The sequence below is a fragment of the Drosophila serrata genome, unplaced genomic scaffold (genome assembly GCF_035046125.1).
Source record: "Drosophila serrata isolate PLE 108 unplaced genomic scaffold, ASM3504612v1 contig_217, whole genome shotgun sequence".
Lineage (NCBI taxonomy): Eukaryota > Metazoa > Arthropoda > Insecta > Diptera > Drosophilidae > Drosophila > Drosophila serrata.
This window is the reverse complement of record NW_028257115.1, coordinates 1,345,866-1,372,472: the sequence shown is the minus strand read 5'-3', so window position 1 is coordinate 1,372,472 and position 26,607 is coordinate 1,345,866. Positions and strand designations below refer to the sequence as shown.

The following is a 26,607-nucleotide window of genomic DNA, read 5'->3' as shown; positions in this document are numbered from 1 at the left end:
AGGTTAAGATCCGAACTGACAAGTAAAAGCCAGACCTCACCAAACAATTCGAGTCTCATCCAGACTTTGTGGAGAGCGAGGATCTGTTATCAGCATCCAAGGGTGCAAAAAATCAAATAAAATAAGCCAAATCTTGGACCTCACGTGCCCCCCTATAGAAAATCAAAATAAAAAAACAAAATTCCAAAAACGAGAACCCACAGCAAACAAAAAAATAATCACGCCCCAAGCTCATGGTTACTACATATGTTTTTCTTTTCCATTGAGCGGGGCCAACGTGCGACAAATAATTTGTTTTGATTTTGCACGGTTTCACATTGTCTTGGTTTCTTTTTTAATCATTTTTAATTTACTATATGTAATTATTGTTGTGTTTTGGGAATTCTTTTGATTACGCGCACTTTGTATTTGATTTTTTTGTATATATATATTTCGAATTTTTATATTGCGAAAGTTCTTGTCCGCTTATCAACGCGACATCAACTGAGAAAAGTTCTGGTGTTCTGCTGGCTTGCTGAAAATCGCTTATGCGGTTTTTCGCTTTTTCAGCATCTCTCGGAGAACCGGAGAGAAAATGGGTATATATCTGAGAGATCGGAGATCGGAGATCTCTCCCTCTCACTCTCTTTATATATATCTATCTTTTTCTGACGTTTATTTTCTTTGGGGCCAGACATGTGGCAGCCAAGTTCCGTTTGTCATGGATGCTCACTCACAGGGTATTTCGGATCGTTTTCGAGGGCCGCCACTTGTCAAGATGCCAGATTGCAAAATCCGAACAAAATGAAATGTTGGGAAAGGCCAGAAATTCGAAATGGCGGTGAAAATATCTAGGGAATCATTCAAGTGTCGAGACGAAAAGAAATCTTTTGGTTAGTGATAGTCGCGTCTGTCTAATAATAAAATTAACTCAAAATAGGCGAGAGAGAGTATAAAAAATCAGCAGAAGGGAAATCGCCTATGTAATATTTTTATTTCTTTGGAGCATTTAAACTAGTCAACATTACACTTTTACTGAGAAGGGAATTCCTAAAAGATTATACTTATATTAATTCAATAAATATCTATTAAAGGTAATATGGAATACTAAACCTAAAGAAAATAATTTATTTAAGAAGAATTTTTTACATTTTCTCTGGCTTTGTATACCTTTGCAGGGTATTATAAATCATATATATTCTTGATCAGGAAGAAAAGCCGAATCGATCTAGACATTTCGCGAAGAAAAAATTGTTTGCTTAATTTTTTTTTTTAATTTTATAGGTTTCATAGTTAAAATTCCCAAAATTTGATCAAAAATTTAAATTTTTGTTAATTTTATATTGAGTATGCAAATTTATTGACCTAATAAAAACTAGCATATAGCAGCTTTCCAAATAAAAATTAATGCAATTTTGGCATAGCTATGACATTTTAAAATTGTGATTTTGTTGAAAAAATTGTCATATGAAAATCTTGATAAATATTGATTCAATGGGGATTTCCAATGAGATCTGCAAGCATCTTTTAAACTCCTTTCATTAAATGTTTATAATGCTATTTACTCTGTGTGTTCATTATTTAATATTTCAAAGCTTCTCTTCTGTAGTCTAGTGTAATTTTTCCCCAAATAATCATCTATAAAAACAAAATTTTTATGGCGCAAAAGTTCAACCCGAACGAACAACGGCTGCAAATCAATTTTACGTTTGCATTGTGATTTTTTTTTTTTTAAGGTAAACTATGAACGATTTCTACAGAATTTTCTCACCGACTAAATGTGTCACCTTGGAGATTTTCCGATTTATATATATTTTGATGGCAGCATTATTCAACTCATTTTCGCAATGGACGTCATCAGTTTTGGCGTGAAAAGAAGACGTATAAATGAAGAAAAAAGAAAAGTAAGAAGACGACAACGGCGATGTTGTTGGGTGGTCAAACTATGCAGGGGAAATGCGGAAAAAGTGAAGGAAAATTGTCGGCAAGTGGCTGTCAAAAACCCACGCGTCTCTTTCATTAAAACCAAGGATCAATGAACTCTGAAAGGGGAAAAGCAAAGAAAATCATCTCGATGGGAAAATATGTTTTGAGAAAGTGCCTCACTGGCGCCACCTGGCTTTGAGTAGCTGAAGCTCTTGCTGGCCAGGGTTTGTGCATTGGCTAGAAACATTTTCAGGGAAAAGCTTTTCTGCAAAGAAAGCTGAAAATTTAGGGAGAATCTTGCAGAGAATTCTGCAAAGAGAATATATTCTGAAGAGAAAACAAGGAGAGAGCCAGAAAATACATTTGTTTTTCCTTTCTCCCGTTCTTGCCGGCTTTTCCTCTGTATACTTGTGTGTGTTTTTGTTTGTGTTTTGTTTTGCGTAGGCGCCCATTTTTCCGCAAAAACCTACCCATTCCTCTTACTCCCCTCGCATTTTCTTTTCACAAACAAATTGTCAATATTTGAATTGGTTTTAATTTGTGATAAATGATACCTTCCGTTTGGGATTAACCTAAAATGCGAAGACGACATATTTGTTGTGCCCCCCATCAATGTTTCATTGTGATGATATATAAAGTGGAGCACACAAAGCTACTTTTTGGCAGGCATAATTTATAGACAATCACGGATACATAATGTGTGCACTGAGAAAAAAAAGAGGGTAATTTAATTTATATTATTTTCTTATTTTTATTGAGATAGGAAATTTTAATTATGGAAATTTGAAAACTCGTATTCAAATATTTAAGGAAATCTTGTCTATTAAAGTTCATGTTTTCCATTTAAACAGTTTTTCATTGGGTATCTTCTTCATATCTAAAATCGAATCTAGATCCTTTATTATTTACATTGCATACTTTTGGAGGCACTTGTAAGAGATTTTAAAGCTTTCCTTATTCTATTTCAATTTTCCTTATTTTCTTTACATCTATTTATTATTATTAATTGTTCGCTTGATTATTATTTTATTGTCGAGATTTAATTTTTCTTAGTGCCCATTTTTCACCCCCACCTGAAATTATCCCCACTCTAGTATGGCGTCGTAGTCGTAGTACTTGAGTAGTATTATTTTTTTGTGTTATTTATAAACTCTCATATGTGACAGGCAGAGGCACAAGCCATTCAAAATGTGCCATGCCATGCCGGGGCACACCGAAGCCTAGGCCTTCGTTTTTGACTTGATGCCTCCGTGGCCCCTCTTTATTTCTTGTATTTTGTACCCCCAATGAGGCTATATATGCCTCATTCATATTCAGTCGTATGTCTCGATTCTGACATGTCTTTAAGGGTATAGCTATATGGCAAGTACAGTGAAAAAATAACTAAAACAGACAGGTAAGTTCTTGAAATTGTAGAAGAATTTTGCAGGAAGAAAGAGCTTTAAAAATATATACATTTAGTACTAAGATATTTCTTTAAAGTTCCTCTTTCTTAGCTTCTTTTTATTGTGCCTCTACTGTACCTTACCCTATTAATGTTTATAAGACGCAAAAGCCTTATGACTGTGTGTGCCATGCATCAATTTGCATATAACTGGCGCTAAGCATATGTCGGGTGCTGTGTGTCAGCAAATCAGCAAGAAAATGCCTTAAAAAATGGTATAGACCCAGAAATAGATAAATAAATGAAACAGAGGAAAAAATCATACCTTTAGCTCTGCAACTTCCAAGCAAAAGGCAGACCCAACCTACCCCAAAACATGAGCACATAATCCAATCCACTTAATTCCCTTGCAATTGCAATGGCCTGCACTTTACCATATTCGCCTCGTCTGGCCGTCCATCAATAGCAATGGAATCAATAAATCAAGGTGGGCCACGCCCCCAGCTTCATGGACACAACACTGCCATTTATGAATTAAAAAGAGACTCAGCTTCATCTCCAGTCTACCCTCAGAGTCCGCATCTGCAGATAAGCAATCATCAGCAGCAGCAGAAGCTGCAATCGAAGAGTACTTATTTCCAAAGACAACACATAAGGAATGAGGACTTAAAGAACGAATCTAGAAATACACTTCCCCTTAAAAAAAATTTCAAGTGTATTTAATACTATAGAGTTAAGAGATTCAGGTAATTATGTTTATCATCTGTGAAATAATTAATATTTGCACAACAGAATTACCCAATGGGCACTCTGCCAGTATTATTTGCAAGAGCTGCAAGATATTTATTTATATTTTTTGGCAAACAGCGAAAAAGTACTTCCTATATGTGAATGTGAAAACCCAGACACTTTTGTTAATTATTTAGGGATTAAATAAGATGTTTCTGGGCTTAAATATATGATAAAGATAGGGAACAGCACCTAATGATAAAATTTAATAGAGTTTTTGGTCTGAAATATATGATAAAGATAGAGAATAGCATCTAATGTTAGAGTTTAAACCTCTTAGGTATTTCGAAGAGAATAATAATAAACTAAACCATTGAATTTATTACGTTTAACCAAGCTCTCCATCTAACCCTCATAACATCTCCCTGATATAGAGTATACAAATATCTCTGGCATCCCTGAAGACTCTACTGGCGAGATTGAGAACTGAGAAACTTGGAGGCTGCTCTGGCGGAAGTGCGGCGTGCAAATTCCAATTTTGTAATCAGCAGCTTGGAGAGGATGGGCAAAGAAAGGAGGCGGGCACAAGACTGGAGGAGATCTACACCAACCGAGTGCTCAACCGAGTGCAACGCATCATTGAATTCTTAATCTGGCATTAATACAATTTTATGTATGGCATAGAGTCGGTTTGCTAGAAGAAGGCCTATGTTGGACTCCAGAGCGGCTCGAGCGGCGTGTCGAGGGCGGGAATCCCAACAAAATCCGCAAAAACGTTGGACGACGACGACGACGACGACGATGCCTCGGACCATGAAGATGGGCGACGACAGATTGTGAGCATTGCACTCGAGAGACTCAAGGAGGGAGCAGAGAGTGGGAGTAGGATGAAGTGGAGGGCAGGAGCTTGGAATGTTGTCGAGCCGTTTGTTGTCGCTGGGGCCCTCCTCTTAGCTCCATAGCTCGTTGGGGGCTGCATTTGATATGCCTGCTGTGTTTGACCCATATTGGAATTTGCCTTCAGAGCATACACAGAGCAAGAAAAGAGATAATAAATAAAGAAATTCATAAGCCAAAGACTACCCCAAACTTAATCTAAATCAAAGTTAATCTATAAAAAATAGACTTGTCTTTGCAACACTTTCCAAACATTTAACCATCTACATCAAGACTCTTTCGAAACCTTTTTAACCAACAAAATCCTGGCTTTCTAGAACCCTTTTTACAACCCAAATTAAATAGAAATTTTAGGTATTAAAATCCCAAAAATTAACACACATTTCTCTCTGCTGTATAAATAGCAACAGAGTGGATTTTGTAAAGAATACCAGGGAAGGGTATGCAGTTGAATGAGGCGGAGTTGGGGCGGCGCACAAGTCACGATTTGTACGCCGCTTAGAAAAAAACTTGTAATGAATGTGGGATGCGATGAAATGGAATGGCTTTGGCTTGGGCACGGGATAAGCCAGGGAGGGCAGGAAGGTAGCCCCAGTGGAGGACAACACAGGAGGAACGCTTCCCCCTTCCTGCTGCAAACACGGCACAATGAAGTCGACCTGGAAGCGCATGTCTGGAAGGTGTTTGAACTCGTTGCTACAAAAGTTCAAAACTTTCAAATGTAGGAAGTTCGAGAATGACCTGAGACGACGACGACTGACTGGGCTGCTCCTTCTCCTGTCTCCTGTCTCCTGCTCCTTCTCCGTCAAAAGGCACATCAATTATGTCTCGAGCGGAAGAAAGAAAGGAAATCCACAGAATGGAGCAAGTTGGAAATTAGGTTTTCCTTCTTTAATTTATTTTCTTTAACTAGCAAACAACAAAGTTGTTATGAAGATAAGAAGTAAACTAGTTATTTCAGGCATTTAAGCACTCTATAAAAAAAAGACTTGAATAATGATTCATTAAAAAGTTTTGTCAATGGTTATCAGAGGGTTTGTTACTGATATTTTCATGGGTGGTTCCCCTGACAGTTGAGGTATTTGCTTGTTAATTTATGAATTCAAAATCAGACCAGAAACTAAATTAACCAAAATGTATCCTATCTATAAAGTTCTTCCCATATTATTAAACTTTTTTAGAAAATACTCATTTGATTATAATAGTATTTCCAAGACTCACCTTCATTTTCGCTGCGTCGCCGCCTGGGAACACTGTTGTAGCTGCTACTATGATAATGCTCCATTTCCGACTTCTCCGTGGACTCATTCTCCTGCTTCTCATCCTCGGTGTGGACTGGCGATGAGGGACCCGATGAGGCACTGGCCACAGGTGATCCCGAGGCAGCCGAATTGGTGCTACCACTGAGTCCATTACCAGGATACGAAGACTGTCCACCATCCATGGATCCCCTCTTCGCAGGCTGCACAATGTACGAGCTGGTGGGTGAGGCGCAGGATGAGGGCGGTGTGGAACAATTGTTAGCCAAGGGTTGAGTATCCTCGATGAGATCTACAGACTTTTTACGTGGCTTTTCCGGTGGTATTGGTGCCACACCCTGATCATTGGCATTTCTCATTAACTGCTCCTGCTGCTCCTGCATCAAGGATCTTTGCATGGCAGCTGTAACCGCCGCAGATTTGGCTGGCGGCGGCGGCGGTGAATCATTTGCCGTTTTTGTGGGTGACTGACGTAGTCGCTCCGGATTAAACTTCACCGGACTCACATTCTTTGGCTTGGCCGCTGGTATCGGCGGCAATGGCGGTGACTTCACCGGACTACCAATCTTTCCACTCCTGGGCTTAATCTCTGGCGGAGCCTGCGATCGCAGAGGTGGATTAGGACTGGCATTGGGTGGAGCCTGGGACTGTGGTGGTTCCATTGCCGGTTTGGTCACCTTTTCGCTATCCATAATCAGTCCTGTGCCGGGCACAGTGCGTATAATGTCACAACGATTGAGATCGCTGTGAGTCCGAGTGGTCTTTGTCTTCGTGAAGTGCGATGTCCACTTCTTTTGCTTCTCAATCAGTTCCCTCGAGTTGAATTTGCGCTCAGGTTTCTCTGGTTTATCCGCACCAGAGTTGGCAAATAAAGCGCTCACCGAACCACTTGCTGGCACCGGAGGACTGACCGTCACTTCCTCCGACTTCAAACGGGATAAATTATGCTGCGGATACTTGACAGCCGAGGTGGGCACTACTTGAGATATTGGCGCCGCTGGTTCCACAATAAATTTACTATTACTCAAACGCTGTTCGGGTGCAGATCCTCCATTTTGAGGCACAACGCTGGCATTATTATTATTGTGAACCAACGAAACCCCAGAGGGAAAGGGTGTCCTTCGCTTTGGCGGAGATTGAGAACGATCCGAGGAGCGTGAGGATGAACGATCTGAGCCGTCGCAAAGGTTATCCTCGCGAGAACCACTCCTCAAAAGGCGGGAACTCACATTCGAATTGGACTCAACACCCAGTTTCTCGAACAAGGCTCGAGCGTTATTGAATCTCGCCGAATGTGACTCTGTCCTGGCTCCTTGGACATGGGCAGCGGCTGCAGCAGCTGCAGCGGCATGGGCAGCAGCAACTGCACTCAGCTGTTCCACCGGCTGAATCTCGATGGGTTTCCGCTGGAAAATGTTGGCTATCTGGCTGACCTTACCCACGGCAGCCGGGGCAGGGGCATGATGCATTGGTTTCTCCATGATGGAACTGTAAGGGAAAAAGGAAAAACAATTTAATAAGTAATGTGTATAATTATCATTCTACAAATAATGTATTTTTTAAACAAAAAATTACTTGAATTCTCTTTAAATTAAAGTTAATTACTAATTTTAAGACAATTTTCTTTGTCAAACTATGTCTTGTACTTGATTTTAGGTATCGGAAGTGATATCTAATATCTATATCTGTTATCTATAACGACAAACCTCTAACCGCACCCTAATGACACACAAAAACTGATAAAAATCGATGGGAAAAGTTTTACATTTATGTTTCTTTTTGCAATGTTTATTTGTTACCTTTGCCATTTTCTCACTCATCGATTTAACTTTGACTTTCGCAACAATTTTCACCTTTACTTTTTCGTTGAATTTTTATGATTTTTCCTTTGTTGTGCGTTGTTTGTTTTCTTTTTTTTTTGCACATCAAACACAATTAAGGCTCCATTGATTTGGGAGCCCTTCTCCAGCTATATGCTATAAGCTATATGTTTATGTTGTTCAAAGTGTGAAAGTCTTTGCAAAAGTGAACAAAATTTAACAGCGATTCCGTTTTTTTTTTGGGGGGGGGGATAAGAGAGGTCGGCATTGCCAGCTGGAAGACAGTGTGTGGGGCTTTCTTCGCAGAAACTGAAAAAAGAGAGGCCCTGAGAGACACGGAGAGAGCTGAGAGTGCGGTATGTCGGTGCGACATTGAAAGCCATTTGCTGTAGTGTGTGTGAGTGTGAACTGATAGGGTAATGGTTACCGTTATCGGCTATTGATTTACAGTATTGGGCTAGGTTGGTTCCCCAGGTTGCCCTACAATCTCTCTTGAAACAAAATTTATTATTGTGTGCATATCACTTTTTATAAAAATACACAATATATTTATTCTTTTAGTAAAGAGAATTATATTGTATAAAATAATTATGTACAATTGCGGAAATAGATTCGGTAGTTGGGAACATATATATTTTATAAAACTTCTTCTAGAAAAAAATACTAACTTCAAGAAGCCGAAATTCATATACCCTTGCAGTTTGCAAATAAATTATAGGATCTAATCGGAAATCTATCATAACTGAGCTTAATGTATTTGCATTCTTTGAATTAATATTTATTAACAATATTATATGAAAATTTTATTCGTCTAATCAAAATTTAAAAATCCCACAACTCGGCCAGAACAGCGTTAAATTTAATTCGGAAAGCGTTCCTATGTTAGTTTTTTTTAGACTCATAAATCTACATACTCAATTCAAAATATAAAAAGTGTAAAATTTTTGACAATTTTTCAGAATTTTAACGATATAACCCCTTATAAAAATTTTAAAATTTTGAAAAAAAATAGTTTTTCGCGTGATATAGCTAGATCGACTCGGCTGTTGATGCTGATCAAGAAGGTTTATATGGTCGGAAATGACTCCTTCACAGCGTAACAAGCTACTAAGTAAAATTTTAATACCCTGCAAAGGTATGAAAAAGGAGTATTCCCTATATCATTTTCAACTTCTTCAGATAAGTAACCCATCAAAACTTTTATTTATTTGTACAGCAGTTTAATTAAGAAAAGTGGCTCAAGTAAAGCATATTTATATTATCTTTATAGAGTGTTTTATAATATACAATTTGTATGCCTAAGAATATATTCCCATAATTATAGAATTTACTACTCTAATATATCATCATGGGATTCTGAAATCTCTTATGAGCTTACGGGATTAGAAATCCACACCAGACAAAAATAGCACACAGTCAGCGGAAAGTGGCCTCTTTATAATCCTCACAGATTCTATCTATATGTGGGCACACTTTGAATGTCTTAGAAAAAGCGCAGTTTGTGCCATAGACTAAAGGCGCTATCTATCCGAGAACTAAACTTATCGCAATGTCAATAGGAATACGCCGCCCAACTAGCGTTGCTTTGGCCAAGAAGAATAAATATATAACTATACTACGCCAAGAGGTAAACAAATGTGCAGATAAGTGAACTCACACCCATGGCCACACAATTAGGGAGATGGGGCAAAGAAGGCGCGACCGAAACCGAGACAAAGGTCGGATCTGTACAGACAGCGGCATTATTCTAATACTAGAGGTCTCTCGGTGTAAATAGATGCGGAACAAAAGTCAGATCCCAAGCACGAGACAATGGCAATGGATGTGTAGAATGGTGAACTTATCTAATCTAATCAAAATGCACAATGCATGTGACCGTGAAGGGAGATATACAGAGGAGATAAACGTTAAGATGAGATAAATTTAGCCAGTGATCTCGTTGTTCTAAAATTCAAAACAAGTAGGAATGCAAGAGTGGAGAGTTTTAAACAAAAGAAATACCATGTACTCTATGTAAATAGTTCTCAAATAATGCTGAGTTTTTAACTAGTAAATGCTTCTTGGGGTTGCATAAGAAAAAGAGTTATAGAGGAAGTTTAAAGTCTCTGCAGTATCTTTTAAAAATGTATGATTGATATTACTATTTCAGAAAGAACTTTTAAGTTATCTAATCAAATAAAGAATATCTTTATTAAAACCCTTTAGTATTAGATACTATTTTTACAAAATAAAACAAGGGCTACCCTTAATCTCAACTCAAACTTCATGAGCTTAAGTATCATTGCATTCCACACATAAAAAATAACACATCAAAACTAATGTTGGCCATCATGGCGAATGAGTAATCTATAAAATATCACGTATCCGCCGCATCTGCACTACCCAAGGGAAATTTTCATTGCACTTTGGCATTATGCATATATTACCAGTGGTAAATGTTTAAAGAGCTCGCAGATTTATTTGTCTGCCGAGCTGATATTGATTTAATGACACGTTTCGGTGACAGCTACCAGCTCCCTCTCTCTATCGAGAGCTCCCAACCCCGTCATTATAAATTAATGCCACACAGGGAATGACCAGAGAATGGTGGCAAGGACATGAATATGGACATAAACATGGACATGGTCAGAAAAGCTGCTCTCAAGTGCACAATCCAAGCAGATTTCAAGGAGGCGGGGCGATTGAATGGGGCGGAGGCTATATATACATATAACAACAACCCCATGGGTCCTTGTCCTTGGCTTTTTGGCTTCGGAATTTAATCATATAGTTCACTGCAGGACCTCACATGGAAGTGGTTTCAAGGATGCAGCAGTTTTCCGAGAGCAGAGTTTATTTATATATATATTTTTATAGAGAGATTTAATAAGGGTATGTAATAAGGAATGTTATTAATAAATAAATTCTGTGAGGTAGAATTTTAATTAGCCCTTAAGCTCTTTGAAAACATTTCCTTTATATATATTCCTTGCCTTACATTAGTATTCATGGCCTTACATTTACTTTACATTCAAATTGTTCTATAAACCCAATTTGTAAAGAACCATTTTGCATATTAGTTTCTGTGCAATTTGCATTATAAACACCCACCCGAGCTGTTCGCAATTCAACTGTCCAGGGTATTATTATCATTAGCATAAATACGGATTAAGACGCACCATTAAAAACTATAATCATCGCTAAATGGCACCGATGATCACAACGATAACGATCATAATTTGCGACTGGCAAATGACACAAAAAACTAGTTTAACCTCCCCGTCAGATAAAAAAATACCGGATCTAGTGCTGCTGTGAGTCTCTAATTTCTGCATAAATGTTAATTGCAACCGGCAAAATGTTAAATTGCGCTCGTTAGCTCAAACACGTGCAGCGACGACACACGATCCAGGTGAGAATGGGAATGGGAATGGGGATGGAGATGGTTGGAGGAGCAGCAGGTAGCCACCGGAGCCGCCGCCATGTGTTATAATTGCGTCAACATTCAGTCTCTTGAGCGTGAACAAGAAAACAATGTCAACAATGAAATGATGGTCCCCATTGTAAGTGTACCAATGGCAACCTCGAGGGGAGAAGGAGCGTTGTTCCGGGCACAAAAGATTGGTAGCAATTAGTGGAGCCACCTACCTACGCGTCCGGATCCACAGAGAGTACTATTCCATGGCATTGTATATACATACATATATATAGGAGTATACATTAAGGTGAGTGGGCTTCCCCGCTGAGAGGTCTTCCCATGGCGCCAGAAAAATGATTTCTTAATACGATATGGATATAGGAATAGGAACAGCTATTGCCATGATAATTTTAATGATGATGATCTTGGGAAACATGGCTGTTGCAGGAGAACAAAGAGTTTTGGGGTTAAGTGAAGACCAACTTCCCTTAAAGGTCAGATAAAGCTTGAAGGGAACGCTACTTCAAGATTAGAGATAGTAAACTTGTACCATATTTTCTAGTTAAGCTCTCAATTTATTAAAACTCAAACGTTAATAATGTAAAGTTAATTGAAAGACATCTTCACAGAAGCCTCTAACAAGATGACAGATAAAATCACAACATTTAACTTCTAATATTAGAGGAATAAAAAGTATCTTTCAACAGTAAGTTATTATGAACAGTAAGTAACTATAATCAGTAAGAATCTGTGATCAGTAAATATCAATGAACATTAATTAACTATGATTAGTAATTAACTATGAGCAGTGAGTAACTATGGGGAGTAACTCTGAACAGTAAGTATCTATGACCAGTAAGTATGTATGTATGATCAGTTACTAACTTTGAACACTAATAAACAATGACTTGCAACTTTTGTAACACAACACATATCCGAAACTTGGCTGGTAGAAGTCACTTCGTTCCGGGGATGTCAGAACCAGTTGGGAATCATATGCACAGATGTGAGAGATTTGTTTTGGAACAAATTTAAGCTATTTGAATGAAACTATAGAGTTTTTCTTCTTTATAATTTTACTAGTACATAAGTCGCAGCATGGCGAATCGGTGGAATATATATATATACATATATATAGCTGCCATAGGAACAATCGGACTAACTTTTTCAGTTTTCAACAGATTTTCATCAAATTTGATATATACCCATTATTAGAATTTTGTTTAAAAAGAAAAATAGGACTACTATGTATATCATATCATATATATCATTTATATTCTATTAATTCCTAGTAATGGAAGTTTTATCTGCAAGGGTATACAAATTTCGACGTGACGATGTTAGCTTCCTTTCTTGTTTAATCAAATTTCCTAAGCTTTAAACAAAACCCTGTAAGTAACAATACTTCTTAGTATTATTCTCAGTCGGAGACTTAACAACTTGTATTTCTTTTCATTTCGATTCCAAACGAGCCCAAACAACCTTGCAACACGCCGGTCGTGACAATTGTCCATGATTGTGAGTTGCAGACTCTAGACCCACGGACACCTTTCCGCGTAGGCCTGGTTAACAACAACTAACGAAGAAATACAGCCAACAACATTCACTTATTAAACAAGAACACAACAATTCAAGATGCTTTGATACGGTTACACCACATCGCAGTGCTGCATACGAAACAAGTTGTCGCTGTTCTCAATGTTGTGTGTGATGAGTGTACTGGTGTGTTGTGTGTTATATGTTGTGTGTAGTGTGTTGTGTGTTGTGTCTGTGGTTCGTTGGTCTTGTTAGACAAATTATGCCAATTAAACGGTGGGAAAACAAGTTGGCAAGTCTGCACGCGCTGGCCCCCAAGAGTGGGTTTCTTTTTTTATTTACTTTTTTGCTCTCTTTCAATTCGTGGGGAGACCTGAAAATTCTAAATCCAAACTGGATTGGTTACAGGTTTAGGGATGGTCAATAGGAATGTGTGCGATATATCAATATTGAATCGATAGGTGGCAAGAACTTATAGATATGAATAGAAATATCATCAAGCCGGTATTCCCTAAGATGGCACTTGGAATCAAAACTCAATAAGATCTCACAATTAAGAGCTGAATCCATTAATGAAACATTGATAATGGAATACACTTATTAGGCACCAAATTCAGTGGTTTCTTTATCGATATTTAAATTTCTAGCTTCAATACTATAGTATTATCTGTAGCACCCCTCTATATACATATGTATTTCGCCACCTTTAAATTATTGTATATCTTTTGATATTCGATATTTCGTAATATAATATTCTTTTCGATATTTCTCTTGATTTATTATCCCTAGCTTAGTTGCAATTCTTTAATAAACAAACATGTCTTCAAAGGACTTTGCCGTCTAAATTGAATAACTGCAACACTTGAGAGCTCTCCGCCAGACTTCAGACTACAAACTCCACTCCTCACTTTGGACTCCCCACTTTGGAATCCCCCCACTTTAGATTCATCTCTATAGAGATTCCTCCTCCTCCTGAACCAGATTCCAGATGCCACCAATTGAGATACATCCTCGTATATCGCAAGCCAAGTGTCTAGCCCCCCACACACATCGATCGGGTATTCATTTGCATAATCGAGCCGATTGACTTTTATAAGCCTGACAAATGACTGTGGAAGTTGATTCAGTGGCCCGGAATGAGTGTCGCCAGGTTGGCGGTTTACCAAACTGGATATTTTTAAACATTCAAGGATGCTGGCGAAATTTGCATATTTAAAAGACAGGTAGGAAAATGAATACTAAGTTCCCTACTCAAGGGAAATATGTATTTCAAAATGGGAACTTTTTGAAGCACATTTATTTAGGGTTTATAATATTAAATAGTAAGAAGAAATTGCTGGTATTTAAGAGCAGTTTTGAGTAATAGCTCCTACTCTGAAGTTAGTAGTTTAATCCTTCGAATTATTACTTCTGCAGATAGCATAAACCTTCGTGTGTCATTGGCAAGGACTCTCTCTCTCTCAAGGCCTTGCCTTGGCACTACTATTTTATAACCCAAAGGAATATATATTTTCATTTCATTCAAAACTATAGCCACTGCCCTCGTTTTGCGCAAAATAAACTAGACCACAACCTGGCGCCACATCGTCCTCGCTTCACCCCCAAAATGCTTCTCATGTGCGCATAATTAAGGAGCCCAGGGAACTGCAAACTTTGCTTAAGGATTCACCGCCTGTGTGTGTGAGAGAGAGTGTGTTTTATGGCCTAGCTGGGACGAAAAAAATATATATATATTTGTGACCGCTTTGGGAGAGGGTTTTAACACCGCTTACACTACAAATGTTCCCATTAACTAAACATATGACTAGGCAGAAAATATAAAAAGCTACATCAGCCGAAAGATAACCATGAATAAATGGTAGTTTTAGGACAAAAACTGAAGTCCAAACTAAAAACTTAACAAAACCAAAATATTTGTCGGTGTTGTGTGGTAAATTTCCACCAAGTTATAAGTTTAAATAAAATAAATCTCCTCTGTTTAATAATACAGCAAAGAAGCTACTTTAATGAAAGCCTTTTAGACATCTTAAAACTTCATTTTACAAGTTTATTAAGTCAATAAAAGAATTATTTAATAAAAAAATTAAGAAATAAATAAAAGATATATCGAAATTGATAGCTTTATGGCTTAACTTTCAGAGTTAAATAATATCATTAAATAAAACCAGCTTCACTCTTGGATTTATTGCCCTATGATAGTTAAATTGGACTCACCTTTCTCTCTTTCAACTTGGGTTATTCCTCGCTGTCCTTCCTTCCTTCTTCCACCAGGTGCTCCTCCTCTTTCCACGGCTTTTCCTTTTGTTGTTTGATTAAACCCGCTGCTCAACACCTAAAGCCTGGCTCCGCTCCAAACATTTGTCATTGTGGCTGGCCGGTTGTTTGTTTGTTTGTTGCTTTTTTTTCGAGTTATTTTTTAGTTTTTTTCTGAGCCAGGTGATGCTTGGCACTCTGCCTGCTCCTGCTACCTTCTCCACCTTCCTCCCACTCGCTGGCACTCGACCGTGTCTTTTTGTAGTTTCTATGGATGTGGATGTGGATGTGGATGTCGTGGTTGTCAGCCAATCAACCCACCGCTGGCCTCATCCGTGTCAGCATTTTTCTCTTGTGCTTTTCCTGTGTGTGTGTTTTTGTGTTGTTTTGGCTTTTGCGCAATATGAAAATGCAAATTTCTGCAAAAAACAATCCAAGAAACAAATGCAAACAAATGTTAAGAGAGCGAAGTTGCAGTTTAAAGAAATGGAAACTTAAATGTTACACAGGAAATTAATAGTTATCGGTATTTGTTGCTTAATTTACTTCAATATTTTAAAAATAAATAGTTAAGTAATGTAAGAAATCGTAAAACAATTCCAATTAACGTAACACATAAAAGACTTAACGTCTCTAAGACTATACAGACCCATGTCTAAATCTATTTGTCTGGAGATGCTTATACAAAAATATGCAAAATGTCTTATATTTTAAGAACTATTCAGTATTAATTATTATTCAAAACATAAGGTATTATATTTTATTTCTTTATTATTCACCTTATCTGCCACTTTATTTATCGTTGTTTATAACAAGAAATCTCATCAATTTATATACATTTTTTTCCAGTGCACCTTGTGGTTCAATGAACCAAAAAAAAAAACAGCCAAGAGCTACTGGCCAAAACGAAACCAAATAGAATTGCCACATTTTTAAGGTGGCCCTCGAAGGCATACGAAATTAGTATGGTCTTTTGTTGGGAGGTTTTGGTGTTTGCCTTTAGGGTCTCTCTAGCCGGGAAAATTGAAGGTGAAATGTTGCAAACGGAAGCAATTAGTTTCATTTGGAGCTGCACAGCTATCCAAAGGGGGATAAACATAAAAACAATAAAAAAGAGAAGAGCTTGGAGCTGCAGGCCCAATCGACTGAAACCGAAACCGAAACCGAAACTGAAAACTGGGGAGAAAGTTCGCCGATTGATAAACATGGAGCGTGTTTCCAGTAGCCAGGTAGCCGGGAGTCATCGTCGTCTACAGTCAGTCATTAGTCAACGAAAACAATATTATTAGCATTGGATGGCGATCAAAGTGTCGCATTAATAAATACGATTTTGTACAAAGGTAAAACTCATACAAATTCCATGGTTTCTGTGACACCTTAACGCATTGTAATTGTCTAATTTATTGTTGTTTTGCTCAGCAATTTCACTCGTTTATAGTGCGTGAGAAATTCGTTTTGTCAGAGTGCCTGAGCATGAAAATGAAGAAATTTAACTAAAAAATGATGATGCCACATTAAGCGAGTTACTTGGGGCAGGTCATGGAATATGTGGGAGATACCAGATAATGTTATAAGAAACATAATTGAATAATAATTTAGAGACAAAATGCATGGGATCGGAAGTAAAAGTCAAGGGCAAATCACTAGATAAATAATTATGGTAATAAGAAAGAAAGTTTAAAGAAATTTTGACCATAAATTATAGGGTATTTTGAAATTATCTGATTTCAGTCAGAAGCTTGAAACAAAGTGAATGGAGTCATTTCCGACCCTAAAAATCATATATATTCGTGATCAGCATCAGCAGCTAAATCTTTCTAGCCATCTCCGGAAGAAAAAAAAAATTTGAAAATTTTTTCAAAATTTTATAAGGGGTTACATCGTTAAAATTGTCAAAATTTGACCAAAATTTAATTTTTTTTTAAATTCTTAACTGAGTATGCAGATTTGTTAAGGAAATAAAAACTAACACAGGACAGCTTTCCGAATTTAAATTAATGCCCTTTCGGCTGAGTTATGTGTTTTTTAAACTTTGAGTTATCAAAAAATTGTCATATAAAATCATTGAAAAATATCGACTCGAAAAATGGCATTATATTTTTAGTCAGAAGCGTAAATCGCTGTGAAGGAGTCATTTCCGACCCTATAAATCATATATATTCTTGATCAGCATTAAAAGCCGAATCGATCTAGCTATGTCCGGTAGAAAACAAAAATTTCGAAATTTTTTCACATATTTTTCATCGTTAATATTGTCAAAAATTTAACAAAAAATTTCAATTTTTTTAATTTCAAAACTCAGTATGCAGATTGGTTTGGTTTATGAAAACTAGCACAGGAAAGCTTTCCGATTTGAAATTAATGCATTTTTCGCTGAATTATGATATTTTAAAAACGTCAATTTAATCATAAATTTATTCTTATAAGAGTCAACGCAAAAAACAATTTCAAGATTAGATTATTGCATTTTTGGCCTAGTTATAAGACATTTCACATTGGAATTCATTAATCTATGTCTTTTAGCAAGGTTATGTTACACATCAGCTTCCCGAAGTTAGCTTTTCCTTTCTTTTTTTAAGTTACCAAATGCTCTATTTCATACTCCATTAAAAACTTAAAGACTTCTTCCTTCATTTATATTTAATACTTTCCCTATTCCTACATTGCTTATTTTCTCACATCATATTAAAAACCCCAAAGAGTTCTTTTCAACAACCTCTCAACACACTCAAACCCCACAATCCCCACCCACCCTAACTCACTTTGCTCCGCACTTAATCTCTTCAGGAAAACACAAGACGGAAAGGCACGTTGTTGGCAACAGCATTTTCCCACTGCCAGTCAGCATTTTATTGGTCTATATTGGCAGTAGTTTGGTGGACCAGACATCCCACCTATCCGGGGCTCCAAATAAGGCAAAACAACATCGCAGCAGACAGAACTCTTCTGGTTAGAAACCAATTTCTGACATTACATGGCCTCAGCGTGAAGTCAAGCTCTTTTGCTCTTTTGCTCATCATCATCATCCTCATCCGAGGCCGAGTTTTAGTTTTAGTTTGGATTTCAGCTGCTTCTGCTTCTCCAACTTTTGCACCGTAAAAGGTCATGAAAAAGTTGTTTACTTCTCTTTGGTCTTATGAGAGGCCATAAAAAGCCAAGAAATGGCAGAAGGAGGAAGCACCTAAACTGGGGTTTATAATAAAACTAAAAACATGACATGAAGGCACAGCTTCAGTGTAATTTACACGGTAAACTTTAAACGAAAAACAGCGGAGCACTTTTGTTAATTTGTAGTTGTTTTTTAGCAAGATTTTTGTAAAAGTTTGTTGAGGGAAAAACTTGATCAAATCTTTTCGAGCGGCCTTGATGCAAAGAGCTCTTGAAAAAATAAGCTAAAACTAAGTAGGTTTGAAGGGAAAACCAAAAAAAAGAGGAGATGGGGAAGTATCTTAAAATATTTGAAGTATAAAATACTCTATAAGCTTTTACAATGAACAAATAACCTAAAGAAAATTAAACCAGAGTTGAAAGTATGCCACTGAAAGCTATGTTTTGTGCATAATATCTTCTTGTTTTATTCAGAAACTAAGCTATATGATTATCCAACTATTCAGATTTCAAAGAAAAGGAAAATAACCTATATAAAACCTTCTCTATATATTAAATATTACTGAATATTTGCACAACAAATGCTGCTTAATTGCATATTAAATACCATTATTGTGGATTTAAATATAATAAATATAAACAATGTTAGAAGAGCTAAGATACCGCTAAAGACTATTATTAATTCAATCAATGATGTTAAAACCTAATAATTATAATACCTTCAAGCAGGGTATTTCCGATTTGAAAGTTATGACATCTCTGATAATTATGATCAAAGCCAAACAAACGACTTGTTTTCTCTGAAGTTGCTGCTGACATGATTTATACGCATATCTCATCGTAACCCAACTCGATAATCACACATATGGAGACCGCTTCGATCCGATCCGATCGGATTGGATCCGATCCGACATCAAAACCGTTACCGCAACGATCTCTTTTCCCAATCTTTCTCCCTCTCTCTCTGAAATGGCAATAAACCCGGCTAGCTAATGATATGAGCATTTGGCAGAAGAGGGAAATCTGATTGATTGTAATTGAATGGGTAGAAAGACAAGCCGATTCTAATGCCAAGTTATTGGCACTTTCATTTCCCGGACAATCTAGTTTATGGATTGCAAATGTCAAACCGGCAATTGCTGGAATTACATGCTTTTTGATTACAAAGACAAGGATGTGTGCCGGAGGAGGAAAGGAGGTAACTTGGTTAACTGCGACCTTGTTTCAGTGTTCCACATCAGAATTATACAACTTATGGCTACAAATTGCTGTATAAGTATTCTTAATCTAAGCATTTATTTATTTATATTTTTTCCCCCTGTCTAATCTCTTGAGAATTATTTCCACAACTCCCAACTCTTGGGCAGAATAACTGTCACACATTCCTCACATAATAATTATATTTCTCTCTGCCTTATCTCTTTAAGTGCTTCTCAATTTCCAATTCTGTCTAGATAATTCTCTGCATTTTCCTCACATTATAATCAAGAGAATTATCAGATTGCATGCTCCATCAAACATTGCAACTTGACGTTAATCGTTGGCAGAAAAGGTATTTCTAATTCACAGTTAAGCACTCAAGCCAACATTTTATGGTAGTGCGAATAAAAAAATGTAATAATAATATGGCATGGCATGCGAAAAATAAATTGAACAAAAATGTGAACAACAAATTACTCGCACAGTGGAGCATGTAAGTGTTACATTAATTGCCAAAAACCTCTTACAAATTTACTCCCCTCGTTCGTCATGGTTTAATAATTATCATTACTACCAACTTTTTGTAGTAGATAATCGCAGTTAGCGAAAAGCCATTAAAGTAATTGAAAAAAATACAAAGCCGTAAGAAATGTGGGCATAAAAATAGAAAATACCTTTAGGATAGGTAAACCATTTTCAGGGCGGAACCCAAGTGCACATGCAAAAGTGCCGGTGATAAAAAATATACACACATATGTATCTCTGTAGGATGAGTGTCTCTAATAAACTTTCACAGCAAAACCATAAAAAATAAACGCAACGCTGTCGCTGTTCGTTTTCCTTCTCTCAATATTTATTGTCTCTGGTGGAAAATGGCTTTTCCAAGGTCTCAGGCAAAAATGAGTTGCGAAAAGCGTGGATAAACTGGTGTGCATGTTGCATGTCAATTTTAATTGCATTTATTTTTCCCGAAAAAAAGAGACTGTCAAATTGAATTTGACTTGCCATTTTCAAGAGCACGTGGCGGCTTCAGATAAGATATTTTACCCCATAACAGTTATTGATTATGATGAATCAGGGGGAAAATCACGCGGTGGTCTTATCAACAGATAAACCCTAATATTCAATACAAAATCAAGGTCTGACCATAATCAAGTTGTGGCTAAACTTGTACAAATCTCCATTTGAAGGAAACGAAACTCTGCGAAACAAGTTTGCCATAATAATAATAGTTATTATAATAATAATAATAATAATCTTGTCTTGACTAAGGCTAGTTGCAATAACTGGAATGCATCTGCATCGCCGCCTACCCCTTTTGCTGATGGATTGTGGCAATGAACTTGACATTAATAGGGTTTCCTCTAACTGCCGCCTTGCGTGTCGGACCACGCCCCTTCACTTTTTTTTCCATATACTGACCCCAGCACCTGGCCACAGGTGAGGAGGGGAAAAGCTGGCAGAAACAAACATTTTCTCATGCCTCTTCATGTGGGGATGGGACAAGTCAATCTGCCAAAGAGTGCGAATGCATAAAGAATTTTTAATTGTACAAAAGGAGGAGGGATAAGCAAAGATGCACAGAAAGAAATTTGAAGGTATTCGAAGGTAATGAGAGGTGAAACAATATATTAAATATATATCCACTCTATCAACCGTAAGTTACTATGAACAGAAAGTATCAATGAACAGTAAGTATTTATGAACACTAAGTAACTATGATCAGTAAGTAACTATGATCAGGAAGTATCTATGAACATTAAGTAACTATGATCACTAAATAACTATGATCAGTAAAATTATCTATGATCAGTAATTAAGTATGTATGTATGATCAGTTACTAACTTTGAACACTAATTAACAATGACTTGCAACTTTTGTAACACAACACATATCCGAAACTTGGCTGGCAGCAGTCACTTCGTTCCGGGGATGTCAGAACCAATTGGGAATCATATGCACAGATGTGCGTGATTTGTTGTGGAACCAAATCTAAGCTATTTGAATGAAACTATGAAGTTATTCTTTTATATAATTTTACTAGTATATAAGTCGGAGCATGTCGAATCGGTGGACTATATATATACATATATATAGCTGCCATAGGAACGATCGGAAAATTTTAAGAAAAAAAAAACAATTTTTTTCAGTTTTCAAAAGATTTTCATCAAATTTGATATATAGAAATTAAATATTAATCGAGAATTTTGTGTACAATTAAAATAGAGGATCATTTAAAATAGGGAAAAATGCAAAACGGTGAATGTAAAACTGTAAATATAAAATGTATAGATGAATGAAATGAAAGTAGGCATTACTTTATTGTTATTTAACAAAAATACATTCATATAATTTATATTGTATTGATTCCTAGTGATTGAATTTCAATCTGCAAGGGTATGAGCTTCCTTCCTTGTTTAACTAGAACTACTTCTTTAAACCCTGAATATTTGCAACGAATTCATTCTCTTACTCTATAATTTCTCTCCGTGCAAAAACACTTTTAAACAGAGAAAGAAAGACAGAGCAATGGCTATCCATAAAGTCTCTAAAGGCCATGTCCATAGCTGACAGGAATTTCTACAGAAAAACGAAGACCAAGCTCCGGTTTTAAGCCTTTGACTTGTGACAACGGTCAATATCCAGAGCTCAGCAAATGAAATGAAATGTCAACTGCAAATTGAATCAACTTCGGGATAGAAAAAAGCCACAAAAAAATGGGAGGAATACAACAGACAAGCCCCAAAGGACACAAAAGAGATTACAACAAACCACAATGTCCTTTCCTCTCCCAAAAAAAAGGTGTCAAAAAGCTTGATCTAAATTAAAAGCTTGACATAAAAAAAGTTGATGAAAAAGGGTTAACCAGTGAGACAAGTGTTTTTTATTAAGAGAATTTCAAGAGAGACCATGTTCATTAAAGAGATTTTGTTTATAAAACTTTATGAATACAAATTAATGAAGGTGAAAATATAAGGAAACCTTGCTTGTCTCTCTACAAGTAAAGATTTTGGTACAAAAACCTGGTTAAAACCTTAAATTAAAAACTCGTAATGATACCGACAAAAAAGCACCAAAATATGAGCCCCTGACCATGACCAAAAGGTCTTGACTCTGTGATCCCTTCTTTTATACACCTGTTACCCACATTTTTTCCAGCTTTTTTCCACACTTCTGACATTTCTGACAAATGACAACAAATGCTTGGCAGACATCTGGTCGCCACTCTTAACCCCCCAGCGAACAAATGAAAGCAAATGTCTTGAAAGTAAAAAAAATATATATATAGTATATAAAATAAATCAAATAAGCCGTGGCAAGTGAAGAAACTAAGATCACGATCGCTAAAGAAACTTCCCCCCCAAGTTTGCAGGTGAGAGCGTGACAATGTCAACACATAAAGTGGAAAAGAAACAAAATAAATATAATGAATAAATACAAAAAGCAGTTGAAGCATGGCCAAATGGAATTTAACGGTCTGGCCAGCAAGAAAGCAAAAGTTAAAAAACAAATAAAAACCGATAAATACACTTATTTCCCTCACAATTTTTTAATGCAACATCTTTCGCTTCTTAAATGTGACAAATGATGTGTTGTAAGAGACCATAATTATCATGTAAACTCACGTCAGAGCAGATAGCTGAAATATCTGAACAATAAATCTGACTATATATTATATATATGTTCATATTTGTCTAGGTCTTGGTAAGAGATATGGCCAAGTGTTCTGCAGCAATGCGGAAAATAATAATTTGGCTAATGGAATTTGTCTCTCGTCTACACTTTATCGCAATGTTTATTTGTAAACACAAATGCAAAATGAAACTGATATAAAAGCGGGAAATGTAAACGTGTTTCCATTTTTTTATTTGGATTATTAAGCTCAATGAACAAACACCTGTGTTTTGCAAATATTAATGGAAATATTAGATTACCATTAAAGCTAATAAATTTCATTCAAATTTGTATATAATTTCAGTCAGAAGCTTGAAACGCTGTGAAAGAGTCATTTCCGACCCTATAAATCATATATATTCTTGATCAGCATGAAATTCCGAATCGATCTAGCCATCTCAGAAAGAAAATAATTTTAAAAACTTTTTCAACATATTTTTAAGGGATAAAAAATAAAAAAAAAATGATAAAAAATTTAATTTTTTAAGATTTTTGTTTTAGTATGCAGTTTTGTTAACCTAATGAAAACTAGCATAGAACAACTTTCCGAATGAAAATTGATGCATTTTTAGCTTAGTTATGATATTTCAAAAACTTGTATTCACCCAAAAAATTAACTTATAAAAATATAGGTAAAAAACTATTCAGAGAAAGAGAATATTTTAGGCTAAGCTCAATTTGCCATACGATCTTATAATTTAATTGAAAACTGATAGGGTATTTAATCTTCGACTTCACGAAGTTAGTTTGTTTCTTGTTATTTATAAATAATAAATATTTATTATTTTGGATGATGTAGGGACCTATTAACTCCCTTATGTAATTTCTGAGAGCTATAATTCCCGATAAGTATTGGAGAACTCAACAAGTCAATAGAAAATGGGAATAACACAAAACAATTTATAAATAAATTGATATGTATGTGTTATAACCTACATTTTCTATGTTTTTATAGAGCTTGGGATTTTATTTTGGGATGCCATAATTCTCAGTGGGTTCTAGTGCTACAAGTAAGCATAATAAGACTGACAAAAACTTTAATTTAAAAGTAATCTTACTGTGTTTCAATGCTTAAATAAATACAACCAACTTCACACCTCAAAAATATGAAAATAACTAAACTTAAAGAAATACCTTTAAATGTAATCGTTTTTCTATCACAAAAATAAGATTACCGACACTTCTCATCTCCTGGGATTCCTTTACAATTTCTTCCTGCCCACAAATATATGTATATTTACATAAATCCCCCTTTCGTAATCGGTTTCTCGTCTGCAAGTTCAAACATCTCCATTTCACACACTCAAGACTTTAAGCCATTTTAGCACTTCTCCTGCCCCATCATCAAAAGTTCAACGTTTTTGCGACTTTGAACTTTTAAGGTTTTGCCCACACGAAGGATATTTCATAATATTCAAGGAAAGTAAAGAGAGAGAGGAGAAATTTTCCTTTTACTATTGGGTGTATTTGCATTGCAGTTTTTCCTATATTTTTTCCTCTCTATTTCTCTACATTTTCTCCCTACAAAACAATGCAAACACACACTTGGTGTAGGGAATAGAAAACAAATCCAACAAATCCGCTTAGAGTGCAAAAAGGCAAAGACTGTTTCCAATTGCTCAGAGTAAACCACACTCTCCACATATACACACATTTTCCACACTCATTTCCCGCGCATAGACGTAGTAGCTTTTCCCCACTCAAGAGTCAAGTGCAGTCAAACATTTAAGACGCAAAATGGGAGAATTTACTGGGCATATTCATTCCAAGACCCACGCCAAGTGGGTAATTTACGTACACGATTTGTAAATTGCAGCTGCAATTTAGCTGATTTGTTTTTTTTTTTTGCCAGACTTATGCAATAATACTCGTGATTGTCACGCTGTCTAGTGCTGCTGCCGATGCCGTCGCTTCTGTCTGCCTTATCAGCTGATTCACACCAATTAAATTTCAATTTTCGCATAAGGCTTTCATTATCTCTAACATATAGACAGATAGAGGCACTTCGCCTGCCTCTTATCAGTGTTCTCTAATTCATCTCCCTTTTTTTTTCATTGATTAGTTTCACACGAACTTTGCCACCCAGAAACAGCTTCTGTATATACAAACGTATATTCTGTTCCATTGTTCGTAGTTATAAGCCCCGGGTTTTTGTCTTCTTCAACAAAAACAAATTTGATTTATGCGTATTTATCCGTCATTTGTCTTTGTTTGTTTGCTTTTAATTGGTTTCTAGCACTGATTGAATGTCGGGCTCTGCTCTCTGTATAATATATATATTATTTTACATATTTATTTGTCCACAAAGGTTGCTTTCGTTCGAATCTAGAGCAGCAGCACTCATATATACATTGCTGCTGAGTGAGCATACATTTTTAATGGCAAACTGCAGCATTTTGGGGCCCGGCACACTCATACACAAGTTCAAGGAACTCTAAAATGAATTGTTCTTGATTTAAATAAATTTTGGGGGGGATTTAGCTCAGTGGATTTAAATTAAATGAACAGGGAAATGATGTGTGTGTGTGTATGATATAAATATTTTAAGTACTCTTTTGTATTTGGATCCTCCAGAGGAAGCTGTCGTGTAGGAAGACCATTTCCTGCATATTTCATAAGTATACTTTGTTATATTTTCAAGAAGTTAGTCAATTAAATATTTAATCATCACACTCAAATTCAATTATCTAGCTTATTTTGTTATCCTGGCAATCAATCTATTGAATCTTCCTTTTCGAATTAATCTCCCATTCTTAGATATTTCAATTGCATTCGCCTGACAATCCCCAAAATGTTCCAATTTACATTTGGACCGCAGCAGTGACTCAAGTATAAGCTTCGATCCCTCGAATATACATATATATCTTGATATATATACCTTCTCATCCTTTTCATCTTTCCATTCCTGTCACATCCACCCAGAACCCAGGTTGGCCCGGGTGTCTTCTGCCAGAGGCAAATTATTGATTTATGGCCACGCGTCGCCTGTCATTGTCAAGATAAAGTGCCATACTGATGTTTGGAGTTGAAGTTGCAACTGGAACGTGCAGGTACACAGTGAAATATATATCTTGAGGAACCTAATCCTAATTGGATTAATATCTCTTGATCAAATGTAAATAATCTGATTTGAAACTCTCAGTATACATGTATTTTGGAGTACTAATTGTGAAAATCGTTTCAGAATTAGCATTAAGATATTTTACTGCAGGGGAAACCTATATTATATTTCAGTATATTATCATAAGTATGGATATTTTAACTTTTTTGATCTGAAACTTTCACTACTTATATATTTTATATTATTAATTGTGATAAACTTCTCAGAATTAGCATAAAGTTATAATACTTCAAAGGAAAACCTTTGTAATGTCTTTGTTTAAGATTATAATTATCGATATATCATATTTTCTAATCTGAAACTCTCCATTTATATGTATTTT

At 36.2% G+C, this 26,607-nt stretch overlaps 1 protein-coding gene across 1 annotated transcript in view; it reads right to left on the bottom strand.

The window, feature by feature from the left end:
• Nucleotides 1-26,607, bottom strand: part of Spn (protein phosphatase 1 regulatory subunit spinophilin) — a 67,692-nt gene that overhangs the window by 33,985 nt on the left and 7,100 nt on the right. Inside the window, 2 exon segments of the mRNA XM_086829578.1 lie at nt 6,137-7,662; nt 15,142-15,599. Of these exon segments, the coding sequence (XP_086685704.1) occupies nt 6,137-7,655 (1,519 nt within the window). The 5' untranslated portion in view covers nt 7,656-7,662; nt 15,142-15,599.